General features: G+C 39.6%; 2 protein-coding genes across 4 annotated transcripts in view; one reads left to right on the top strand and one right to left on the bottom strand.

Moving 5' to 3' along the window:
* The window catches only part of greb1l (GREB1 like retinoic acid receptor coactivator), a 48,659-nt gene extending 39,356 nt beyond the window's left edge, over positions 1 to 9,303 (top strand). Inside the window, exons 22-34 of one of the 3 annotated variants that reach the window (XM_086172800.1) lie at positions 293 to 501; positions 1,323 to 1,888; positions 2,395 to 2,497; positions 2,625 to 2,771; positions 2,860 to 2,999; positions 3,105 to 3,266; positions 3,408 to 3,612; positions 4,211 to 4,373; positions 4,686 to 4,913; positions 4,995 to 5,136; positions 5,241 to 5,444; positions 6,455 to 6,593; positions 6,890 to 9,303. In XM_086172800.1, coding sequence (XP_086028926.1) covers positions 293 to 501; positions 1,323 to 1,888; positions 2,395 to 2,497; positions 2,625 to 2,771; positions 2,860 to 2,999; positions 3,105 to 3,266; positions 3,408 to 3,612; positions 4,211 to 4,373; positions 4,686 to 4,913; positions 4,995 to 5,136; positions 5,241 to 5,444; positions 6,455 to 6,593; positions 6,890 to 7,053 — 2,572 coding nt within the window. In that variant the 3' untranslated portion in view covers positions 7,054 to 9,303. Of the gene's footprint in view, positions 1 to 292; positions 526 to 1,322; positions 1,889 to 2,394; positions 2,498 to 2,624; positions 2,772 to 2,859; positions 3,000 to 3,104; positions 3,267 to 3,407; positions 3,613 to 4,210; positions 4,374 to 4,685; positions 4,914 to 4,994; positions 5,137 to 5,240; positions 5,445 to 6,454; positions 6,594 to 6,889 lie in introns of all 3 variants that reach the window. The other 2 variants (XM_086172799.1, XM_086172798.1) reach the window with 2 other exon arrangements.
* Positions 7,117 to 26,775, bottom strand: abhd3 (abhydrolase domain containing 3, phospholipase). The gene is made up of 9 exons (XM_086172802.1): positions 26,464 to 26,775; positions 22,597 to 22,760; positions 19,988 to 20,170; positions 17,872 to 17,917; positions 17,103 to 17,215; positions 16,195 to 16,368; positions 15,870 to 15,918; positions 15,605 to 15,770; positions 7,117 to 14,666 (listed from the first exon to the last, which is right to left on the bottom strand). Exons 1-9 carry the CDS (start codon positions 26,623 to 26,625, stop codon positions 14,485 to 14,487), a joined length of 1,239 nt encoding a protein of 412 aa, XP_086028928.1. The 5' UTR covers positions 26,626 to 26,775; the 3' UTR covers positions 7,117 to 14,484.
* Between the last annotated feature and the right edge of the window lie 72 nt (positions 26,776 to 26,847).

The following is a 26,847-nucleotide window of genomic DNA, read 5'->3' as shown; positions in this document are numbered from 1 at the left end:
GGTCAAAGAAGCCAGACTGATGTTTCGGTCATGTACAGAGGAGGGATAGTGAATATATTGGTAGACGGATGCTGGAATCGGAGCTGCCAGGCAGGAGTTCTCAAGGAAGACCAAGTTGGTGTGAGAGAGGAGGATACAGAAATAGGGCTAGATGGAAAAGGTTGATTCTCTGTGGCAGCCCCTGAAGGGAAAAGCCGAAAGGAGAAGTAGAAGACAGTTCTGATCAAAGTACAAAATTATATTTCCAATTACTTTTTGTGATTGTCTCACAACTGTTTTTTTTCCTTCTTAGGTCTCTGAAATACAGCGATTTACGTCTGATTGATTCCAGCTACTTGACTCGAACAGCTTTGGAGCAGGAGGTTGGTCTGGCCTGCACCTATGTATCCCTGGGTGTGGTCCAGGAACCCAAGAAGCCTATGGCCCCCCGGGAGTCAGATGGCGAGAAACCCACCACCAGCATGATTGATGGAGATGAGCTAGAAAGACCTCAGAGCAATGGTAGTGGAGCAACCAGGACCTCTGGTGTGTGTCCTGAGATTTTTTTGATGTGACACGTACCCTCTATGAGGCTTCAAGTTGTTTAGTCTGTATGTATAAGCACAAAGTATAATAGACTTACAGCATAAATTTCGAAGCTATTGTGAAGATGAATTTCTTTTTTTATTCTGAAAATCCTGATTATCAGTAATATCTGAAGGTAGTAAGTTTCATTCGCACTGCATGTATCTTCCAAATATAACACACTGCGCCTAAAATAAAAACAATTATCTATGGACCCATGCACACATAAAGTAATGACTGTGTAAATATGGAGGTTCCGAGTCATCCGGGTTAATCCTTGTCAGGATTAATGACTGTGCAATTAAAGGAAGTGCATTCATTGAAGAAGAACACAGAAGAAATAAGAAAACACAAGAGGCAGATAAATTGGAAACTATAGTAAATACATTCGTTTTTTTTATTTAGTGGATAACATTACCAATAGTAGACAAGCCAGGCTACCCAGAAAGCTGACTTTGTTAGTGAAACCAAAGGTGCAGCCGGTCTTGAGACTGAACTTGGCCCAGACAACCAAGGCAGAGGCTCACATGAGACAGTCAAGAAAGGCACAGCCCTGCTGAAAAACTGGGATGACATAAAGAACCATTTTCCCATCAACAGCCAAGACAGAACCCTTCCGGATTTCAAGGTCACCTCTTGAGACTCTTGCTTAGGCTCAAACCAGGAAAATATGATAAAGAGGCTTTGGTGGTTCTAAATGGTTAAAGATAAAAATTACATTTCTCTTTTTATTTTATTTTGCTTGCGTATTTTCTCAGGCTCTTTGGTCGAGAATGGTGTCAGCTCTTCTGATGTTACAGACTCCTTCCAAAACCCCTCAACCTCTACCTATCCACCTGAAGGCACAGCAGATGTGGGCACAGTAACACAAGTGTTCAAGCAGGATTGTGATTCCATGGGAAGCCAACTCTCCTCCAACCACTCCAAGGCCTCAAAGGCTCCGCCATCTCATTACTCCAGTTACTCCTCCTCCTCCTCCTCCCCTTCACCATCCTCATCCTCGATCCAGAAACCAAGCCAGTCCACGCAGTGCGGCCAATACACGAAACCATCTCAGTTGTCACCAAGGACTGTCATCATGTCACGAGCAGCATACAACCTGTTAGCAGGAGAATCTGGGAGTCAGCTGAGCTCCTTCTCCCTGCTACCTCATGCAGATGTGGCATGGAGCAGTCCGCTCAGGCCCCTCATCACACAGAATCTTCAGAGTGAAGAGCAGAGTCTTTACTACCGCCAGTGGACCACTGCCAGGCAGCATCATGCTGATTATGAAGCTCCATCTTTGCCGCATCCACGACGCCTGCTACTGAGTGGTCCTCCTCAGGTAACACAAAACATATTAGCCACATTTCTGCTCAAATACTAAAGTGATTGTTTTGAATTATTGTAACAGAAAAAGATGAGAAGAAGGTTAGTGCGGGATAGTGATTAAATCGGTGGCATATAATTGACAGCATGCGTCAGTGTAATCGCTCTACATGAACTATGTAATAATACTGTATGTAATAAATATGTCCATGTATGCATGGATGGATCATCTATCTATCTATCTATCTATTTATCTATCTATCTATCTATCTATCTATCTATCTATCTATCTATCTATCTATCTATCTATCTATCTATCTATCTATCTATCTATCTATCTATCTATCTATCTATCTATCTATCTATCTATCTATCTATCTATCTATCTATCTATCTATCTATAGCCTGGTCATTAGGTTACACAGCACAATTTTTATAATTGCAACAGTTACTGTTTATTTAGTTAGTTGCATCTTTGGCTGATAATTATTGCGGAATTTTTTTTTCCCTTTGCAAAAACAGGTTGGAAAAACTGGTGCCTACATTCAGTTTCTACGAATTCTGTTTCGAATGCTAATCAGACTCTTGGAGGTCGATGTGTATGATGAGGAAGAAGAGGAAGAAGGTACAGATCATTAGGATTTTATTTATGTTGTAACTGAATACTGATATTTTGATGATGGAGAATACAATGTGATATGATGGTGTTTTAGATGTAATTTAACACTTAATTCTTGCCACATAATCACCAGAAACTTCAGAAGTTATAGCTCCAGTCAGTGCTCAGTGGCCTGACATTGAAGAAATTCGTAAGCTGCCTTTTGATCTCTCTCCTCGAGACTCCAAGGTCAGAATGGCCAGCCCTGTTTACTCTGAAAAGATGCCAAGGTTTTTAAAAGGTGAGATGGGCAGTCACACATCTCTGATAGAAGCATGCTGAACGTAACACAAAGTGTTTGAATCAAGTTCATTTTGGGTATTTTTTAGATTTTAAGCAAGAAGGAGAGAATCAAATAGAAGCCAAACGGGAGACCAAGTCAGTACGCCTCAGTCAGTTTGCTGCTCACAATGCTTTTCACCACTGTGAACAGTGTCACCACTACTGTGAAGAAGGCATGGCTGCACAGGTGAGTGCAGTGTGCAATGCAGACTGTATACTTCAAAGCATTTGCTTTGGCTAGTGACAGATGAAGCTTCTCTTTACACAGTATATCCATGCATTTGTCCAATAGCTGTCAGATTGCACCTTCCATGCTTTCACTTTCTGCTCTTCAATGCTGGGAGAGGAGGTCCACCTTCAGTTTGTCATCCCCAAAGCTAAGGAGCAGCACTTTGTCTTCAGTCAACAGGGCAGCCATCTTGAAAGTATGCGCCTGCCTCTTGTTTCATCCAAGGTTAGTTGAACAGCTAAAAGATGACAATATGTACAAGCACTACTATCAGGGTTTTGGTTAGTTTTACCAAAGACCTGATAATTGTAAATTAAGAAATTTCATATTTTTCACAATTTCTAGTGATAATATTTTTGTCCCTAGGACCCAGATCTGTTGAAGAGTCCCATTTTTACCCCAACTACAGGACGGCAAGAGCATGGCCTGCTTAACATTTATCATGCGATGGAGGGTGCCAGTCATCTGCATATTCTGGTGGTGAAACAGTTTGAACTAGCCCACTACAGAAAGTACTGGCCTAATCACATCCTGCTTGTCCTACCAGCTATGTTCAACAACTCCGGAGTTGGTGAGTTTCATTAGTGATGAATGGATCCTTCCACCAACACATCAGATACAGCTCTCCAAGTTAAACAGTATAATGGAGTAAGAGCAAGTGTACATTACCATCCACTTGCTTTTAGTGAGGTATTTAGAACAGTGAATGGACCAGAGTATCAATTCATTCATGAAAGTGAGTCCCGGTGATGTAAGATAGTCAAAAGAGTAAGTGCAGTGTTATTCAGTGGTAAAGTGTCATTAAAGTGAAAATATTGACATTGTAATGAGATGGTATAGAAAGCAGTCACATGTCAAGTCATACTTTGAAGGGTGTGAATTAATAATCACCAATAATGTGTAGAAGTGACCATAAATTTTAGGATTTATCGAGGTGATCACCTTTCAAAATTGTAAATAAAAAGCCAATGCATTTTGCCTGCAAATGAAAACCTAATTAACATACAGTATATTATTGAACTAAATTTTGAACTATCGATATCATTTAATCAATTCTGAGAGCATGCAAATTGGATGTCCAGATTTGTCACTTCACTGACCTTTTCTTTACATAAATGAAATTGGTTTTAGAATGAGAAAATTGACATGAGTGCTTTTTTCTGTTTAAGGTACTGCTCGCTTCATGATAAAAGAGCTGTCATACCATAATCTAGAGCTCGAGAGAAACCGCTGGGAGGAGCAAGGTGTAAAGAGACAAGATGTATGGCCTTTCATTGTAATGATGGACGACTCCTGTGTGCTATGGAATGTCCAGCAGCCAGCAGACAGCAGGTAGTAATTGTTATTGGTCAAAGTTGGCAGAAAGGATAAGGTTGCGTTTCTGGGTTTCTTCTTGTTTCATTAATAAAATGTCCAGTGATTCAAACTAAAATATATTCTCTATATATATTTATTTGTCATCATAGCTGGCTTTTATTGTTGTTTTAGGATGATCTATATTTCACTTCTGTTTAAAGAAGTAATGCTTTTTCTAGAATCATGTTATTTGAAATGTCTTTTATCCTTGCCAATGTACTATTACCATGTTGTTATGATATAGCACCATGTTTGTATACCCACCCTATTATTTTGTCTCTCTTCTAGTGAGTCATCAGAGAGAAACTCAACCATCACAAATGTGTCTCTGAAGGTGGTGCTGCAGCATATGGAGGCCACACCAAAGATCTCTCTCTATGCCATGTGTGGCATACGCAAATGGAGTAGCCGTCTGGCATGCAAGTCTCCCAGTAAACCTTTCAATCGCTGTCACCTCTACGACTTTCTCATGCTCAATGTAGATCTGACACAGAATGTACAATATGACCTCAATCGGTAAGCTAATGCAACATTTTGTCATGTCTCACTTCATAATGTACAATACTTTGAAGACATTAATTTTCTGCTTCCATGCAGGTATAGTTGTGAGGAGGTGGACTTCAATCTACGGGTGAACAGTAGCGGCCTTCTACTGTGTCGGTTTAACTACTTCAGCCTGATGAAGAAACACATTCCAGTGGGTGGAAACAAAGACTTCATGGTCAAACCTAAACTCATGGTGGGTGTTCTCTTCATAGGAGGCATGTACATGATGCAGTAGATCTAATATCCATTTCTTACTTATGTTTCTTAGTCATGTGAAACTCTACTTTGTTCTCTCAGCAGGAAATAGAAAACCTGGCTCCCATAAGCCCATCCCAATATATTTGTGCCCCTGACAGTGAGCAGACCTTACTGGATGCCCCAGCACAGTTCCTGCTGGAAAGATTCCTGCAGAGCTGTAGCCACAGACTTTTTCCTAAAGCTATTAAAAACAAAAACAACCCTGTTCTATCCATCGACAGCTACCTCAATATCAGCCCAGAGGTAAGAGGATACTATGCAGAAAAATAAGAGTATTTGCATCACCATGCATCATGTGATTGCACAAAGACTGTGCAGCTGAATTAATTAGTATAACGTCTTTAACTACTGTTCCTAATTTTTAATTGGGGATAAGTCAATGTTTCTCAACATGTAAGTTGTGGTTCAGATAGGTCACGAATGATAAAGCATATAATAATCAAAATAAACATAAAACTTAACAGTTTATCAATTGGTACATTAGGAACAGAAATAGCTATTTTAATCGTTTTTATTTTTCCACAAATGTTTATTTATTTCTTATCAAGTTCTGTCTAATCAAATGTTTATCTTATTTAGGATATGTTCATAGCTTTCCTTTTGTATAACAAATAGTTTTGCATACCATGACATTTGTAAACATTTAATGGTGCCTTGTAGGAGCTAAAAAAATGTATTACATGACACATTAAAAAGCACACTGATAATATATCAACTCTAATTTAAAGGTAAAACCTTGAATTTGTGTCTTTTTTTTCCTTAAATGTGTGTGATTTGGACAGCACAGTGGCACAGGGGTTAGTGCTTCCACAGCACAAGGACCCTGGTTCGATTCCTACAGAGAGCCTTTCTGTGTGGAGTTTACATGTTCTCACTGTGTCTGTGAGGGTTTCCTCAAGGTTCTCCCGTTTCCTCCCTGCCCAAAAGCATGCAGAGGGTCGATTGGAAAAAAAAATTGAAAATTCCCCTAATGTGTTAATGAGAGTGGCTCTGCTGACTCTGCAAGCAACAACTTATTAAACTGAAGCATATTTGTAATACATTATATATGAGTTTCAGTTACTTCACAATTGAAAGAAATCATCACATTTACCCACGGTACTATACTATGCATTTACCTCTATGTATTCTGTAATGTCCCCCTCAGGGACTACTGAGGTTGAATCATAAATGCACTTGAATCCCTAAAAATTCCTATTTCATCTTTATTTCCCATTGTTTGAATGGACTCTTTTTATTTTCTTGTGTCACAGATCTCTGTGTGCTACATCAGCTCTCGTCCTCACTCTACCAACTTGAACCATCAGGGGCTGGTATTCAGTGGGTTGCTACTTTATCTCTGTGACTCCTTTGTTGTGTCAGGACTCCTCAAGAAATTCCGCTTCCTCAAAGGTGAATCAGTAGTGGTATTAAAACCCTGTGGTTGCATCATGTTTGAGCTACAATATCATCTGCTTAAAAATGTTTTTTTATATCATAGCGTGGTACGTGAAGTGATACAATAAAGGGACATTTTCTCCCCATGATCAAATTAAGTTATGGCAAATGGAATTTCACATTGTTCTTATTTAGATAGTCATCTAGAAGAAAAGTCAGAAGCATCAGTTCTTTCTTAAAGTGATACTATAGTTTTGATCTGTATGTTTGAGTCCCACGAGCTAAGATTTTAACCGTGGTCACTACTGTAGGTGCCACCCTCTGTGTGATTTGCCAGGACCGAAGTTCTCTGCGTCAGACCATTGTCAGACTGGAGCTGGAGGATGAGTGGCAGTTTCGCCTGCGGGATGAGTTTCAGACGGCCAACTGCAGTGAAGATCGTCCGCTCTACTTTCTGACTGGGCGCCATGTTTGAACCTATTGGAAACACAAAGTTTCCTCCAGCCTCATCTACTGCAAAAACACAATCGAATAAGAGGGGGGACTGGATTTCAAATCAACCAGTAACACAATTCTTTCAATTCCGGTGAAAGGTCAAAGGTGATGGGATGTATCACAGGGCACAGAATAGCCTCATTTGGCTTTCCTTACCTGGCTCTGATAAGGGTCAGAGAGTGTTTTTAATTCTTGCTTGTAGCGGAACCTGTAATGATGAAGACTTCAAGCTCAAAAAAGGACACCTGGAAAATAACACAATTGTTTTGTTGCTGTATTTTCCATAAGTGGACACTCTTCTCTCATGACTGTGGCTATTTGAGGATTGTATTTGAACAATGATTTCAACAACAGTTTATCCAGTACTGGATATAGAAGTTTATCTCAGGGTTTTAAAGAGAAATCAAAGGGAAGTTGCTTGAGTGGGTAAAGATTTCTCCCAGTGTAACATGCATTTTGGGCATTAACTTAGCACCAAAGACATCCTAAGCTGCACCTTGCCTATTGTGTTTTCTCGTTGATTTGTACTGGGTTTGTCTGAAACTCCAAGTGCAACCACTATGAAAGGACAGGTCAAGATAAGTATGATAAAGTTTAATGCAATTTGTAATGATTTTACTGAATCAGAATGAATTTATCAAGACCATCAAAATGTACACAATTTGGATTAAAGAATAAGTAAATGTTGACGGTAGCACAGACAAACTGCAAAGAGAGAATAGTTTTCTGTTGTGCCTTGCAAGTATTTAAGCATTATGGCATTGATAATCGCTGTAACAAGGAAATACAGGACTGTAGCAAGTTTCAAAATCTGCTTTACAGGAGCATATCCAATGAATATTTTCCAATTATTTTTGCATTCACAAGTACAAGTTTTGTTTTGAATTGTCATTTTTCTCAAATTTCAAAAGTATGCATTTTTTAAGTTGTTCCTTTTTTTAAAACAAACTGAGATGACTTGCCCAAGGGTTTAATAATTTTAGCACACCTTAATATTTTGACCTTATTCAAATAGTCAGAGCAAGTTAAAATTTTAATTTTGCAGATATGTAATAAAGCACATATAGTTTGGATTTAGGCATATTTAATCATGGGAAATGTACTGGGTAAGCTGTGTTGCCAAATGTACTATTCCTCGCTGTGGCTGGGATTGCACATACAGTAGATGGTCTGAACTCCCATCCTCATACTTCAGAATCATTTTTCCAAGTAACAAACAATATTTACACGAAACAGGTAGCACATTTACAGGCAAAGCCGACCAGGTCATTTCATATACTTGAAAGGAGAATGTTTCGATACGTTTCTGCACAGGGTTGTCCACAGAATATGCCTTGAGTGACATTTGTTACAGTCATTGCTTATGTGACTAATTTTGCGGACCAATGAGAATGATGAAACGTTCAACTGTAAGGCAAAGAAATTTTATTTGAATTATTCAAGACTAAAAAAAATAGCATTTTGGACTACTGTACTGTTTAAAGCTTTGTTTACATTATTAATATATTGTATCATCCTCTCACCCCCTAAGGGTTACTGATCTTTTTTAGTCTGTGTAACTTGCCAGTATATTTTGGTTATAATGTCTTTCTGCTTTGTATGTTAAGTTGCAAACACACAAAGAATCTACCTAGAGGTGTCCTGAACCATGTGTCTGTATCCTTCTCTATTCTTGTTTTGGATTTTTATTGAAAATGAAAATCAAGTCCATATGGGATTTTTATTTATTAGACAAACATTATGGACTGATAATCATGTTAAGTGTTATATTTGACTGCATGCTCAACTCGCTTTAACCAAGGGAGTGTGTCCTCGTCAAAAATATTCACAGAGGATTTGCACATGACCTAAATGAATGATTGTTAAATCTACTGAATGTCGTTGGGGGAAGGAAAAGTAAACTTGCACTATACAAGTTGCCAGCAGAAGAAACGTTTTTCCTCTCAGCAAAATTATGGAATTTACCCCAATATTAGTCCAAATATGTTATAGGTGATCAAAGGTATCAGTTATATTCTAGTGTCCACAAAACACATATGAACCCTAAATATGCAATTTGCTCTCACAATCTTCACTTAAATGTCAATTGTTTCAATGATCAAATGCATTGATATCTGGGTGATCTACCTCATGTACATTATTGTGGTTGCAGGCTTTGAGAACTATGTGACACTAGAGCTGTTGTTGGTGAAAATTTAATGAATGTAATAAAATGACTTTCAAAATTGAACTGTCATTTTTCCTTTTTTAAAGTGGATTTCCTTGCATTTTATCATGATAATCTGGCGATTTTCACATTCTAATATGACATCTTAACAATGTCATAGTAATTGTGTTGTGTCTGGAACATTTCTGTATTGTTTACATTTTATTGTTTCTGAAAACCTATTATGTGTCTTGCCCAGTCCTAACAAATTCTGTAACAATATCAAGTAATAATTATCATTTAAAAAAAACACCTTTAATATGAAATGTGTCCTTATCAATATAAATGGCCAATTTTCAGTTTAGCCATACTAGAGACTTGGGTTGAACTTACATCAGAGATAAGAGCCCGGTGTTATCCGCTGACTGTTCATTTTCTTTCTTTGACAATAGTCATAATACCAAGGCAAGTTAGAGAGAAAGTTGAAAGGTATGGAGCTATAATCATCAACTTGGAGCATCATTGGTGTAGTTTTAGTATCTGATATACCATTCATCCTCTAACAGCTGAGACCATCCTACCTGTGTCTTGCAATGCCCTATATTAACAACAAAGGTGGTAAATACACAAGCCGTAGTTTGCAAGTGCAACAAACAGTTAGAAAATGATTCAACTGCAGTATCCCCATAACTGTTTTAAGGTCCAAGTTGGAAAATATGAGACTGTTGAATAATTTCCCAAGTAACAAACAATTGATCAATGGAATGCCCTTATCAGAGCAGGTCATGCCACACCACAGCAGGGAGGTACAGAAGATAGCAAGATTCACTGATGGCCTATCAACCAAATGTGATGTCTAGTGCTTCAAAATGCAGTTGTGCTTCTCTTTTGAGGATCAAAGCAAAATGACAAATATAACATTATAAAACCTATTGCACTGAGAGCACCAGAGTCAAGGAAAGCAAAGCTGTCAGCTCAAAGCACGTGCATACATTAAGTGAACTTACACAAAAGACACTCTTCTTTCCATCTTGTGTGCCACAGCAGGACCAATAAAATGTAAATGAATTATTATCATTAGGGATGAAAAAGGATATTTTGATCAACAATGATCAAACTGACCACCCTAAAAGGCTTGACTAATTATGTTACCCTAACCTATGTCATCTTCAGGTCTTAATCTATTAATTCCCAAGAGAATGTGAATGTGATGGTCCAGAACCAGCATGGCCCACTGTCGTCTCAGTCAGAATCCACCCAAGATAGATGCTGCATGGCCCAAGTTTGAGTATGGTCAAAAAGTTCTCATGAACTTTATCTTGTGCCAGCCTGAAAATAAACTTTGATGCAGCTTGAAAAGACGGAAAGTTATTGAGACCACCTAATTTTGTAAAAGCAGATCACTCAGCTTCCAGATCATTGTGAGGCATGCAAGGGCTGAAGAGAAGTGGTTCTTTGTGAAACAAGACATGTGATCACCAAGAAATTATGTGACCAGAACTGGCTGTACAGGATTCTTTCTAAGCCATACTGTAGCACTGAAGTCTCAGGTGGTGAAGGAGAAGGAAACAGGGTGACAAGAAGTGGTGCCACAAAGGTGGCTACTATATATTTGGTTATCCCTGAAGAGCAAGTCCCGAGTTGGCCTATGAACGGCATCAAATACGAAAAAAAAATCAATGACAGAAACAACAGCATATTTAACATTTTAATTTTACTCTTCATGTGAAAACTGCCTTTACAGATGGCTTGACACTAGCAGTGTGTTTATACCATTTTGATAATCTCTATCTTGTTTTAGTGTCTGTCTACTTAGTTACTAAATGCATGTAAGCTTAATGCTTAATACAAAGCAGAAGTATCGTTGAGCTACATGTGCCTTTCTTTTGCAAGTGAATAATCTCAGTCTTCTTACAGTACATGACAATCTACTCTGATGTTAAGTACATCCCAAGCCTTCACTCTCATGAGGACCATCATCACTTGATATGTGCCTCATCTACACATCTCTGTATAGTGGTGCCATTAGAATTTAGAAGAATCCTTTCTTTAACATGAAAGACAATTTAAAAAAAAATGATATTCCCCTCTGGCTTCACTGTAACTTCCCTGGGGGCATTTTCGACCTATGGACAGAACTATTTCAAGGTAATGTTAGTGCACACTTTTCATCAACCCATACCCACGTGTGATATAACACCAGGATATTTTCAGCCAGTAGCAGTCAAGGAAGGGTAAGATAGAAAGGGCAAGAGTGGCTGGTATGCTCATTCTTGTGCCTCGTAGTTGCTCTTTTGCGAACATAAAAATAAGTGTGCCCAAGGCTCAAGAGAAAAGTCTCTAAACTGTTTCAAAATAATCCTTCAGTGATAATTTAGAGAATGACAACACTCGCAAATGGCTCGAGGGGCAATTAACTGTTTTATGACTGACTTTACAATATTAAGCAAGATAAACTGTCATGTAGGATGTCACATTACTTGAACTAGAATTTACTTGAATAAGACAGGAGCCAAAGATACATATGTCCACAGCTTTACAGATATATTTTTTGTGTATATAATGAGCAAAAAACATTTTCATGATTCTCTAAAATAAATGTCTTCTGATTTTCTGATACAGGAATCAGGAAACATGCTAAAATTAGTCAAATATTAGAGTTGACTAAAATAAAGATCACAACTGGTCTGTCTGACAATTTTGTTATGTTGTGAATATTTTCAGAGCACAGATAGCTCATCCTGGCATAGTTTTATTTGGGAGAAATGGGGGTAGTTTTCAGGAGAGATGGGGTCTGCAGTGAATATTAGTAAAGTTCAAGGGGATTATATTTTGCTTTTAGTGGATAAAGTCAACCACTGCAGCACTGCAAATCACCATCAACAACTTGCAAAGGTGCACTGATTTAAATGAAGAGGAGTGTGACCATGCACAAACACATTGGTCATGCAATAAGCCAGTGGTAGCCTGTCAAATGCCTTGCCTTTGGGGATGAATTTGACCAAGGATAAAGTTTTGCATGAGCTTGAAACCTCTGACCAAGCAACCTGGATATTACCGGTGTTTGGTCACAGCTGTACAAACACAATGCTGAAGACAGAAAATAAATACTTGCTGACATGGGGCAACTGTGTTAAATTACTGTAACCCACAGTACATGGTCAGACGAGCAATCCAATTTTCTCTACTGAGAAAATGCATTACAAGCAGAAGCATAGTGGAGAGAAGATAAATGGACCTAGAGTCTGTTTAATAATTTATGAAATACAGTGTATTATACTCATGTTGATTATATGCATTTCCTACTTACACTATGGAGCCATTTTTGATTTAAATTCTTATTGCTGCATATGTCAACACAGAATGTTCCTCCGCTTTATATTCAAGTGATGTACAAAATGAAATGCAGTATCCTATGTGAAGACAAAAACATGTCATTTGTGCTACGTATTATGTGGCGTTAGTCCTAAGGTTCATGACTTGATATTACATTGATAAGACACATGCTACTTAATGGACACTTGAAAGAACAAACAGAACGGAGACACCTTCTCCTGTTCCTGTGGAACAGGAGGTTCCACAGGAACAGGAGGTCAAAATCCCTCATGCAGTGCAACTGATATCCTGGTGGACAGTCAGATCTGCTTGTTTAACAACACCAACTTATACGTGGTAGCCAGCAGCTTGATCTTTGTTGATAAACAAAATAAACCAGACTTACAACAATAGGTTCAATCAATGATATGGTGCATCTTGGGTTATAACCACCACTGCAAGTGGTCTAAATCTTTTTGCTTTTCGTGTGCAGTATGTAAGTCACATATATGTAATTAGCAGCCTTTACCTAGCATACAGGCCTTGAAAAGTGACACCTTCAAGAATACGTCAACATATTCATAAACTGTTCCACTGACTTTGGGATCAACTTCAAAATAACAAATTGAACAAAGTGCTCTAAATTAAGGAGTTAGATGCATTGTAGAATTAACTAAACTGTGCAATACCACAGTCCTTGTCAGAATTAATGATCAACATGAAAATACATTTGAACAGTTATTTGGTGTGTAGAAGGTAGAATTTGTGTGAAAAAAGGTGCATGCAGAGGAACAAAGAAAATACTCTACAGTTATTCAAGCTGTTAATACCATTTTCATGAGAGAAGAGTGACGTTTTGGAAGATATGCGTTAAATATGAACCTCAAGCCAGGTGACATTGGAAGTACCTATCAACACGATCATGTCACACTGTTTTTGTGTTTTAGTGTCTCACATGAATTCTTAATGTATATTGGATTTAAGACTTTCTTTTTTCAAACAAAATATTGGGAGATTGGTATGAAGAATAGATAAAACACCAGCTCATTAAACAAAAATAAGAATCTGTAAAATCTGCAGTTGTAAATGTACAATTTGCATTCTTATGTAGAGTCATACTCTTTGTGGATGTTTCTTTGCTGAGCAGACTTGCTCAGTATAAAAGAAAACTTTTGAGATTGATAGCAAATGAGAAATTGTTCCAAAATGTCACCCCCTTCTTTTCAAGGGGTTTTTGTCTTAAGACAAAAAAACAAAATTCCAAAGGAAAGATCAGTATAAAAAGAAAATCCCTGAGGGCTAAATGCCTACAGATGTAAACTTAACTAAAGGATGCCTCTTGAGCAGAGTATGAGTGAACCTTCGTATGAAATTTAAAAGAAAACAATAAGTACACAGAAAAAAGAAAAAAAGAAATACTCCCCAATGCAACATGGGCAAATCTCCAGATTTTAAACATTGTCTAGAACAACTATGCTTGTTTTCTAAGAAGCATACCAATGAGCATAGGATCAAAAACAGTTACTTGTCAGTTCAGAGGAGGGATACCGGTACATTGATGCTAAATTAAACACAAACTTCTTTAGTATGTACCCTTCAAATGAGAAAAAAAACGAAATATTTTTGCTAGTAGGATGCAGGAGAATAGAATTATGGATGGAACATATTAAAGAATCAATGGAATTAAAATAAAAGATAAAAGGCAGAGTAATATTAGGATGAAAGAAAATGCTAAATGGATTGTGAAAGGATGGATGGATAGCATGGATGATGAAAGAAACACGGCAAAGAAAAGGGGGGGTAGTCTGGCAATACAAGCAGGAAGAGAATCAAAAGGAACAAATAAATCAGATAACAGCAAGAAGGCATCATGGAGAGTTGGAAATCAAAGTTGAAATGAAAAAGTGAAGGAAGACAGGTAAGAAAAACTAATCGAATTAAAACCATCCATCAGGAGAGGTCTTTTAGTCGGTTTCCTTGTTCGAATACTGCTTTTGCAAACTGCTTGAAGACTCGGTCCATGTAAGTGCTCTGTCTAGGCCACAGGCCCTCCAGAAAGCCAATATGGCCGCCATGGCAAGTAATGAGTAGAGCCAGGTTGGGATTCTGCTTCACAGCCTCCACTGGTATGGCTGCAAATCCAAAAAAGTTATAATGTCATTTTCTGGTATTTAGAATTTTTTTCCGTTTATTGCTGATGAGTTTATGTCAGACTTTTTGTTATCATTATGCCAGGTCTGACACAAGAGTTTTTTTTATTCAAACTGAGAAAAAAAATTCTATGCAGCCATCTTTATGTCCTTCTTGTCTCTGCCAGAAATTAAACGTTACACTACAATATCAGCTGCAGCAATCTATAACAATAGGGAGGGTACAAGCAAAGCACATTAATTTCTGGTTTGTTAGCAGTAGAAAGGTAATGGTGGTCTTGAAGAGAAGTTGACCAAGATGTCTTTAAAACAAACATGTCAACTCAATACTACGTGTTTTCAAAAGGAAAACATACTAGGATTGCAAAGATCTTTGTTGATTTCTTATTTACTTTGTAGTTTGCATTAGGTTATTCTGGATGAGAAAATAGCAGCTTACTGCCACTTCTGATTTGATTCATTTGTTTCAATGTCCTATATTATTATTTCACAAGAATACAAATCAAGTGCTTTTGAAAATATCACAAACTACATTTCTTTGTTAATAATCCCAGCACTTTAGATGCCCTAGTGCTCAAGACTTGCAGATTGAGCAATACAGTAGCAGCTAATGCGTTTGAGCTGACTAATCAGAGCAGAAGAGTGTTTTTGGGTGGTGGGGCTTAAAGTGACAGGATCAGAAAAAAAGGATCCAAACAGACGTAGAACATTGTAGAAGTGTTGCTACAATGATCAGTATTATAAAATATTTTAGGAATTAAGAATGGCAACAAAGTACGCCTCATGGAAAAAAAAATCCCCAAAACAAAGCTAATCTGGCCCCTTTGAAGATATTCTCAAAATTACAATTACAACGTAGATTCAAAGGATTTTCTGAATACATTGTGTTAGGAAAATTTTTTTTCGGGGCTGGATCCTACCGTGAAATGGGGAAAAGACGTCGTCAGCAGCGTTCAGACACAGCATTGGCACCTGCACAGATTTGAGCCTGTGGATAGGACTGGCATCTCGGTAGTAGTCATCATTGGTAGGATAACCGAACATTATTGAGGTGAACCTCTCATCAAACTCTCGAATTGTCCTTGCCTATGGGAACCAGGGAAATTGATTACTTTTTTGGTCCTTTTTTTGTCATAATTAACCATTTTTACAATGTGTCATTTACAAAGTGAAAACAAACCCTACCTTCATAACATGGTCAATATCATAACACTTCTCAAGCACTGGTCTGTGTCTGGAGGGGAGATGAATAATAAAATTGTCATCCACTACTGTCTAGCAAAAGTATTTGCATGCGACAATATGTGAGATATGAGACCTCAAGTTCAGCATTTCAAATATGCATATTTTGGATAATTGTGAGTGACTGCTACTACCAGTATACTTTGGATTTGGTAAATCCAGAGCAGAAAATGTTTTGAACTCATTTGTCCCAGCTCCCTTACCACTAAACCCCCTGCAATATCAGTGAGTTTGCATCAACGTTAATCCGTCTCTGGCCCCAGCTGACCTGTGCACAGAGGCTTGGAGGCAGCTGGTGAGGTAGGAGTTGAAAAGGAAACGGTCCAGGGGTTTTTCCAATGAAGCCGTGCACTCAAATACATCCCAGCCAGCTGAGAAGACCACAACCCCTTTGAGGCAAGTTTCCCGGCCCTTTAGCCCCAGGTAGTTAGCTAGCATCATCCTAAAAATGGCATAATGGACAGGGGAGAAGATGGATTGGTGATGTTCAGTTTCTGTCAAGTCTTTTGACATTTGCAGTGTGTTTTGAAATAAACTATTATTCTATTTATGTCATTGCTCCATATTCAAGAATAATTTTTTGTGACTGCTTTGTTTTAGGAAGACATTTACATGCATCCGAAGGAAAGTTATCAAGAAAACATTTTGTTTTTGATTTTCCTATACTTTCAAGGTCTGTCTTGTTATCCCCCACAAACATCTTGATGAAGTTCAACTGACATGACAATTTTCATGCAATTTCATGCTGCTTTTTGTTTACATTTTTATTTGTCTTTGGAAATTTTGAACATATGTTCAGCAATAATTTAATATTTTGGTGAATCTTCAAATGCTACAATTGCCAGTATACACATGAAATTCAAAACAATTATTTTGATAACTATCAGGGGATTTATAGCTAAAAAAATATTAATAAAAATGAATATTTAATCATTTCAAATGTGTTAAACTAATGAATAACTGTCCGAAAAGAGAGATAATTATCCATCCTGGCAGTATCATTTTTATTGGAATTTTATAGACATAAAAAATCCATAAAATCTATAAAGCATGTCACAGTATAAAGATATCCAAGTCTTAATTCATCTGTGTTTTTAAGTTGCTTGTTTTTAGCAATGTACCGCTTTATTCCTCAGTCTGAGATCTGTTACAGGCAATTGAAATAGGCTTCATTACCCGCCCATTGATACTCCAGCAGCCATTATTGCAGCAGTTTCATGGTTCTTCTTGACGTGCTCAATAACAGTCTCCAGATCCTCTATGTTAGCAGCACAGTATGTCCTTGGTGTCTAGTTGGGAAAGTGTGAAAATATAGATTTTCTTTTCAGTCCTATAATTATGATGATAAAACACATTACACATTGTTTTGTACCCTGCTTTTCAACCCCTTACTTTCCACTGCATTCTATGCAAACCACCTTGGTGGTACATGCCTCGGTGTTATACGCATGACTAATCCAGTTATTCAGATTTATATCCTCTAAGAGTAATATTTGACTGATTGTTGACAATCATTGTGTGTAATGAAAATTATTTGCGCATAATATAAAACCTTTGTTTGGCTGGATCAAGGAGATGCAGTTGTCAACTAAGAACATGGCTCTGTTCAACAAGTAAACTACATAGTGGGGATTTTTACAAAGCTCTTGTTTTTTTTGTGGACTATATATACCATGGGTCTAGGACAGATGAAGCCAGGTGTCTAAACAGCACATGTCCAGCCAGGTCATATTTCATATTATATTAGCATCTGCCTACATCCTACTCCCTGCAGTGCAGCAACATTTCCAACCTTTGGAAACTGACACATGTGCAATAGCATGGCAACTCATAGAACTGACCTTGGCTCCATTCTTGATCATATGAATATGTATGCATTGTTAAAATATAGATTTAACACATTACATTGATGATAGTGAAAATTGATTTATTTCTAGTCTCTTACCAGTAATGTTTCACCAGAGACCCCTCTGTTGTTGAATACCACACACCTGAAACACACAAAACATAGATGTATGAATTCTGTATCGTCTTTAAGTTAAGGTCTTCCATCTAAATCAGGGATCTAAAACCTGCTGACAAAATTTCAGCAAAAATGTGTGTGTGAGAAAATGTGCTGGCTCCACGATGAGAAGTAGGGGACCACAATACATTGTCCAGTGAGCCACAACTAACCTGCTGACTGTGGGTTTGAGACCCCTGGTCTAAATTATTTATTTGATCCCTATATATTTTACTCGTACGAAATCTGGAAGAATTTCAAAGTATTATGGGGCCATACATAGATAAATATTAAACAGGTCTAACTATGATATTGTGAGGTGTATTATTAAAGTTTGAAACAGGCACGTGACTTTACTATTCACATCCAGTTCACATTTTTACTAATTTGATCAATTTGAATGTCATTGTAACCTGCATTGGGTAATGAGAAAATAGTTACTTGAGTTTGTTTGAAAATAGGAGGGTCCTTGGGTTTGCAAAACTAGTTTATATGTGTTTTGTGGACGTGGAGGAGACATTCGACTGTGTCCTGCCAGCGATCCTGTGGGGGGTGCTCTAGGAATATGGAGTACCGAACCCCGTTATATGGGCTGCTCGGTCCTTGTATGATCAATCTCAGAGCATGGTCTGCATTTCCAGTTGTAAATTGGATTCCGGCAAGGGTTGAACTCCGCCATGGCTGGCCTTTGTCATGGCTTCTGTTCATCACTTTTATGGATAGAATTTCTGGGCACAGTCAGGGTGTTGAGAGGATCAAGTTTGGTGGCCTACGGACTGGGGCTCTGCTTTTTGCAAATGATGTGGTTCTGTTGGCTTCATCGGACTGTAATCTCCAGCAAGTGCTGTTCTGTGAGCCACAGCAAAATGTGAAGTGGCCAGGATGAGGATCAGCACCTCTAAATCCGAGACAATTGTTCGAAGCAAGGAACCGTTGGAGTGCCCATTCTGGGCTGGGGAGGAGGTCTTGTTCACGAGTGAAGGAAGAATAGAACAGGAGATCAACAAGCTGGAACACCTCTGGATCACCCCAGAAGAGCTGACCCAAGTGGCTGGGGAGAGAGAGGTCTGGGCCTCTCTTCCGAATGAGCAGCAGAAGATGGGTGGATGGACAAAAGTCTTGGTAAAAAAAAAAAGCACTATTAATAAAGGGGAATACAGAGAGAGAGGCAGGGGGGCAGGGAGTGCTCTGTTCCTTGAGCAAAGGTGTCAGAGTCAGTCTGATATTTCTATAGGTTTAACTACATAAATGTGTGTGAATGAGAGGAACCTGGGTGACGCTACAGGGAGTGGAGATCAAGACGTTTAAAGATTTCAGGTACTTGGGGTCAACAGTCCACAGCAGCGGAGTGTAGACCACCAGGCAGGAGGTCTCAAGGAAGACCAAAGAGAAGATTTATGGATGTTGTGAGAGAGGATATGCAGGTAGTTGTTGTGAGAGAGGAGGATACAGAGAATAGGGTTGAAGGAGAAAGTTGATTTGCTGTGGCAACCCCTTGAAAGTCAAAAGAAGAAGAAGAAGAAGAAGAAGAAGAAGAAGAAGAAGAAGAAGAAGAAACTATTACCACAAGGGTAGGGTCTTGGGTGAGGGTTTGGGAGAGGGGCAAAGGGATGGTTAGTGTCTGGGGTGTTCTTAATTACATACTGCAGCATAGACTAAGAAGCTAGTCTGAGCTTAGCTGCAAAGCATGTAAGTTGTAATTCATTAAGCCACACAGGGGTGATGGAAGGAAGATGCTGAGCTTGCCATCTCCCTTTGCATGTCTTTCCAAATTTGGGTGAAAGAATGAGTGCAGGGAACATGAAAAAGGTCTGTTAGAGAGGGAGAAAAGTTGGAAAACTGCCATTCTGCAACTCCTCTGCAACTGTGCAAGGGTTTGCTAATTACAAAAGCAGCTCTTGAATCAGATGCTGAACTGGCCAAATTTATTTGTTCACTTCACCTGATATCCCAGCAGTTCTTGCCACTCACAGACACACATAAAAGTTAGCGATATCTGGGTTTTAATTTTCAAATGTTTTTGTACACAAAACCATATTATCAAGCCAGGGCCACCCACCTGTAGCCCAGATCCCGACTCTGTTGGACCATGTGCAGGATGTAGGACTCTCTGCTGGTGCCGGTCAGACCAGGGAGAAGGAGAACTGTGGGTCTTGTGGCAGGGTCAGGATGAGCATGGCTGTTGTCATTATCAAACCAATCCAAAGAGATCTGTCCTCCATCTGCTGCCTTAATAAGCTCACTGCAGAGAGAGGAGGGGCATGCAACTCAGCAATGAGGAGTTTTGTGACCATCATCTTTTACATGAATGTCTGACTTTTGTTTTCCCATTGCACATCGTAAGTTGATATGGATCAATATTCATGTAAAAATACATGAAAATAACCTTTGAATTGGAATTTACATCTTCTCTCAAATGCACTCAGAAAAGGACGATTATATATTTTTGTTTGAATGTTTTCAGAATCCCCTCCTTGAGCTGCCACCTTACCATGGTGGAGGGGTTTGTGTGTCCCAGTGATCCTCGGGTATATTGTTGGGGGCTTTATACCCCTGAAAGGGCCACCCAAGGCAAACAGGTCCAAGGTAAGAGACCAGGCAAAGAGCGGCTCAGATGATCCCCCATGAAGAACAACATAATTGAAATGGCAGCCGGGCCAGCACCCATGGGGCTCGGCCAAGCACAACCAGAGGAGATGACATAGGTCCCTCTTCCCAAGGCTCACCACTCACAGGAAGGGCCTAGGGCGTCGGGTGCAGTGCGAGTCAGATGGTGGCCGGAGCGGGGGACCTTGGCAATCCAACCCTCCGCTGCAGAAGTTGGCTCTTACGACATGGAATGTCACCTCTCTGGTGGGGAAGGAGCTCGAGCTGGTGCGCAAGCTGAGAGATTCTGAGTAGAGTCGGACTATTGTCGGACTCACTTCGAGGCACAGCGTGGGGGTCTGGAACCAGGGCTCTTGAGAGGGGCTGGGCTGTTTTTTACTCTGGAGTTACCCCCAGTGAGAGACACCGGGTAGGTGTGGTGCTACTGATTACCCCCCAACTCAGCGGCTGTACGTTGGGGTTCAACCCAGTAGATGAAGGGTAGCCTCCATTCGCCTTCTGGTGGGGGGACGGATTCTGACTTGTTTGTGGCTATGCAACCAACAGCAGTTCAGTTTACTCCCTAGAGGAGCTGCTAGAGTGTGCTTCTACTGGGGAATCCCTCATTCTCCTGGGAGACTTTAAAGCTCACATGGGCAATGACAGTGTGACAATCTGAACCCAAGGGGCGTTTTCTTATTGGACCTCTGTGCTCGTTGCAGATTTTCCATAACAAACACCATGTTCAGTCATATAGGTGTCCATATGTGCACTTAGCATCAACACACCTGAGGCCACAGTTCTTTGATCGATCTTGTGGTTATATCGTTGTCGGACTTGTGGCCGCATGACCTGTACACTCGGGTGAAGAGAGGGGCGGAGTTGTCAACTGATTACCACCTGGTGGTGAGCTGGCTCCAATGGTGGGGGAGGATGCCGGTCAGATCTGGCAGACCCAAATGTAACATGAGGGTTTGTTGGGAATGTCTGTCAGAGTCCCCTATCAGAAGGAGTTTAAACTCCCACTCGAACTACAACTACTTCCCGAGGGAGGCGGGGGACATTCAGTCCATGTTCTGGACTGAATGAATCTGGCCTGAAAACCCCCACATTCTGTGCTTCCAATGTTGAAGTGGCCGACTGGAGCTGCAGCCGCAGGGCGGTCGGCACTTGTCGGGGCAGCTACCCTCAAACCCGCTGGTGGACCGCAGCGGTGACAGATGCCATCAAACTGAAGGACTCCTATCTGGCTTTTCTGGCCTGTGGGGCTTCGAAGGCAGCTGACAGGTACAAGAAGGCCAAGCGGCATGCGGCTATGGTAGTCCTAACTTAAATTGAAGACATTCAAATAAATTACCAACATTACCAATAATATAAATCAATATGTGCATTGCTTTTCTTGGTTGTTTTCAATCAATCTGGAAAGGTGAATAAATAAATAAAGGACCTTTTTCTTCTATTCGGCTCCAAAGGATCTAAATACAAACAATTCACAGATTATCACAGATCACATTCACAGATTATATAATAATACACATCCACGCATAGAGTTGTGGAGAATGAACATGAATTCATGAAAAAAGAAAACGTTTACAAATGAATAATTCATCAATATTCATGAAAATTGTGTTTCTCTTAATCTACTTTATCCACGCATGGGGCAAAGAACACATTACCAATTAATCTGTCTTGAATAAATGCAAGCCAGTCAGCATCAAGGCACAAAAGACCCCTTTCTCCTCTAAGCTTTGTAGTCTTTGCTCAGAACAAAACTGGGATTTATTTTCTGTTATGAAACTGAAAGAAATAAAGCATGAAACATTGCCATACTTATTTATTCAAGTCTCTGTTTAAGATATGGACAAAATGGGAAGAGACACATGTTTTCCCACAAGAATCCTTTACAATGATAACATAAAAGGCTACAAATGTAAAATAATTGTACCATTATGTTAACTGTTAGCAGCATGCCTTAAAAAGTTTACCAGTAAATACATAAATTAAAGAAGCTATAAAAAAAACATTTAGCTGTCTGATGAAATTTTTATGAGTGCATTAATATTAGTCGTGTTGAGGACTTACTTCCTGTAGATGACCCCTGGCTTAGCTGTGACGAAGGGTCTCAGCAGAGTCTGGATGCGGCTCTCCCAGCACCAAAAGGTGGGGTAGTATGTCTCTGACACGACTGGACATTGCTCCCTTAGAAAGTGGTAAAACTTTTTACCTCCTGAGATAAGCTGGGGCTTCTGCAAAACAGTGGTGTCAGAATAAGACCAGTGTTATAATGGCCTGTTGTTTTTCTAATGCAAGACAATAATAATCAGCAGTACTGAAAAAAAAATACAGTAAAACATTTCGAGGTAAGTTACGGTATTATATTTATATATTATATAGTATATATAGCTATATGAAACTGCAAGGAAAGAAAACTTTATACATAATTAAACCATAATTTGAATCATCTTTTTAAGTTTGCTCCCTCATTGGAAGGCGTTTCAACAGGGTTGAGGAGGTCTCGGAAGTATTCCTGCCACCAATCTACAACGTGTCGAGCTGAGGTCAGCAGCGCCCACTCCCACTGTAAACAGTGTTGATGGAGCACTGCTTTTCCCCCTGGTGCCAGCGGATGGTGGTACAGAATGTCCTTGAAGACCCCCGGAATTTGTTCCCCATGGTCTCCTTGTACTCCTTCTACAACCAAGTTTTTGCCTTGGCAACCACTGAAGCCACATGCCACTTGGCCTGCTGGTACCTATCAGCTGCTTCCGAAGCCCCACAGGCCAGAAAAGCCCACTAGGACTCATTCAGTTTACGGCATCCCTCACCGCTGAAGTCCACTGGCGGGTTTGAGGGTAGTCGCCCCAACAGGCACCTACTGCCTAGCTCCGGTCTGCCATTTCGACAATGGAAGCACGGAACGTGGCCCATTCGGACTCAATGTCCCCCGCCTCCCTACAACGTGGTTGTAGTTCTCCCAGAGGTGGGAGTTGAAATTCCTTCTGATAGGAGTCTCTGCCAGACGCTCCCAGCAGACCCTCATGTTATGTTTGGGTCTGCCAGGTCTGATCAGCATCCTCCCCCACCATTGGAGCCAGCTCACCACCAGGTGGTGATAAGTTGACAGCTCCGCCCCTCTCTTCACCTGAGTGTTTTACTTACATTTTGAGGATAAAGTGCTTACTTTCTAAATCACAGATAATTGGATGCTCTTGGATGAGATATCTTAAAAATTTATAGCTACTTTCTCTTTCAATTTGGATAATTTTCCTCTTAATTTTGAGGTCACTGTTTGCAGTTTTTCAGGAAATTTCTTCAGCTAAATAGCTGTTTTAAAGCTGAACATTATTGCATGCAAATAAACTTTGCAATGTTTTTTCACATTTACCAGATAAATAAATGTGTTTGTTGAGGTAATTTTGGTGCTGGCACAGTGGTGAGCGTTTTGCCCTCACAGCATGAAGGACCCTGGTTCGATTCCGACAATGGGACCTTTCTGTGTGAAGTTTAAATGTTCTCCCCGTGTCTACGGTTTCCTCCAGGTTCTCAAGTTTCCTCTCATATTTCCCACATCTTCCTCCCACAGCTTAATTTGAAAAAAAAAAGAAAAAAAAAGTGAAAACTGCCCTGAATGAATGAGTGAATGTTGTCTGTCTGTATATGTGGCCTGGCAACCAGTCCAGGGTGTACCCCGCCTCTCACTCGATGACAGCTGGGATAGCGACCCTGAGTGCAGGATATGCGGTAGATGATGGATGGATGGATACATTTTGTTATAAATCCACAGACTGGTCCATCTACTGAAACCTTTGAAATTCTAATACATTTGTGTTATTGCTTTTTGTACAGAAACTAATATTCCTGGCTGTTATACCAGAAAATTTGGAACATAAGAATAAATTGTGTTAGGAATGTCAAACTTCAAATTGAATAAAAAGCCTACTTTTACTTTACTTACATGATCATAACATCAAACGCGTGTTGCAGTTTATGGCATCTTCACATGCATTACACAAAACCCTCAACAAGACTCATGTCAAAGTCCTCAGTCTTTATAAGAGATGTGTAACGGTATGCATTCTGTGTGCATAAATTAGCTTCCATGCTTTATTCCACTATGCATGTTGCACTATCCACTGAACTGAATTAAAAAATAAATGTGCTATTCCTCTTGTCAATGGACATTGCTTTATAGAAGGGCTGTTGATCACCGTGACCAAGAAGAACAAGCAATCAAATGGCGATGGAACACTTGTTGGAAATGTTGTGAAATGAGGATGTAAATGAAAAATGTCTCTGTATTCATCAAGGCTACCAAGTATGATATACACAATCTAAGACCCTTAACTGTTGGACTCTGTGACCTGTATCCCCCAAACATCTAACATTTTCTGTTCCCCTGATGGATTCATTCCTGATACTATCCGCCCTAGTCACTCTCGAAGAGAACCTCAATGGTAAGCATGTGTGCTTGTTGATATTTGCTGATTTGTAAATGTCCTCTGTCTTCCCTAACAATATTTTGCTGAAATATGCTTTGTTAAATTTAAAAAAGGGTCTTCACACATAGGAAGGGATAGAGTAAAGATACACATCACAGCTGGCTTTTTCTGTTAAGTTACAAACAAGTTTGTGACATATTGTACCAGTGAAGGTTTCAAGACATTCAGGCTCACTGTCTGAGCTTGATAGATATTTGTTACTATTATTTTATACAGCATTTTGATTATTGTAGGATTAGAGTTAGGCTGATATTATAATATTTTGAAATATAATGATCCCTCATCCCTGCTACATATGTGACTTGTGTTACATCACGCACTGCGGTGGAAGGAATCTGTTGAACCAATCATAGCAAAATAATGGCATTATGTTGCCTATTTAGCCAGTAGACAACATAACATGCACATAAACATCCTTTGGTTTTGTTGTTTAATCTTAAATATTATATAGTCTTAAAATGCAAATATGCTGATATCTCTGTATAAGAAATCTCATGCCTGTCAAGCACAAGTATCATAAAATAAAGTATTACTAAATAATGAATTTCAGAAGTTGGTCAAAATACAGCATGTTTGATTGTGTTTGTTCACAGCAACCTGACAACATTTTTTTTTCACGACACATAGGATGATAAGCCAACGTACCATTTTACAGTTTTTAAAACCCAATTCAATCCATAATAATACATAAACAAGTGTGTAAACTAGCAAAGTAAAATGGCACAAATAAAGATGAGGGGCCAATGATTAAACCAACAAATCCATCCATTATCTACCGCATTTTCCTGAACTGAGGCTGGGTACACCCTGGACATATTGATCACAGGGCCATGTAGAGACAGATGACCATTGTATTCTCTTTCATAATTTGGGCAGTTTCCAGTTTATTCAAATGAATCTGCAGGTTTGTCAGAGGAAACGGACAGAACATGCAAAGTATTTTCCAGAGGGGCCCCCTGTGGGAATCGAATCCACTGTGGGGTTAGGTCCTTCGTGCGACAGAAGCGCAAACCACCGTGCCAACAGTTCTGACCCATATCGGTGAAACAATCGATGCACATGTTCCTATTTACTTTTGAAGCGCAGCTACATGTCTTGACCGCTTGGGGCAGAGTTTGACAGCTCCGTCTTTACGCTGAGTTAGACGAATATAGCTTGACCAAAATCAGTGCAATTTGACTGAGATGTTCCGGATTGAATTCATGCATTTGAGCTCTATGTAGGGTGTAGGCGTAATTTAAATCGGAATTATAAGGCAATTAACATATTGCCTGGTAGAAATCCATCGCACATGTGCAGGGGGGTAATGTTAGCGCACCGGTCGACAGATGGCACCTCATCGAAACATCCATTAGTAAACGCACCAGTCGAGTATCATCACTCGTATAATACAAGCATATTTACAACCAATCTTATTCAATTCGGATGATATACAATAAATCTACTTTACCTTCGCTACTGAAATTAAATAGTAGCAGGTGTAGGCTGCACTGAAGCCCAGCACCAGAGATAATCCTACTCCCGAACCGAACAGCCCAACTTTCACTTGATTTTCGAGATAATGTGACAGGTCTCTTGTCAAAATGTTGAAATTGAAGTCCAACGAGATCATTGCAAGGTCCCTGTTTAACCTCGTACAGCAAAGACAGCGGCCGGCTTCAGTTGAGAATCAGCTGTGTCTGCCAGCGATCCTGCTGTGAAGGAGACAGTCAAGGGGACCTGATGTGGGGGAGATATATATGTGCATGTGCAGCCCGTGAACATGCGATGGCGCTGTTTGACCAGCAGTTCAACTGAACCGGCGACAATTAGTAGGGCGCCCCTAATGTCAGCG

Source organism: Fistularia commersonii, chromosome 25, assembly GCF_037954325.1.
Source record: "Fistularia commersonii isolate RoL2024-O1a breed Wild chromosome 25, RoL_Fcom_v1.0, whole genome shotgun sequence".
NCBI lineage: Eukaryota > Metazoa > Chordata > Actinopteri > Syngnathiformes > Fistulariidae > Fistularia > Fistularia commersonii.
This window is presented reverse-complemented; position numbering and strand designations above follow the sequence as displayed.

Bases quoted from the DNA above. Each gene is read 5' to 3' on its own strand.
- abhd3 (XM_086172802.1), bottom strand. From the start codon at position 26,625: ATGATCTCGTTGGACTTCAATTTCAACATTTTGACAAGAGACCTGTCA. The intron at 20,171-22,596 runs GTAAGTCCTCAA...CTCTCTCTGCAG, and splicing joins CCAGGGGTCATCTACAGGAA to TGAGCTTATTAAGGCAGCAG. The intron at 14,667-15,604 runs GTAGGATCCAGC...TTGGATTTGCAG, and splicing joins CGTCTTTTCCCCATTTCACG to CCATACCAGTGGAGGCTGTG.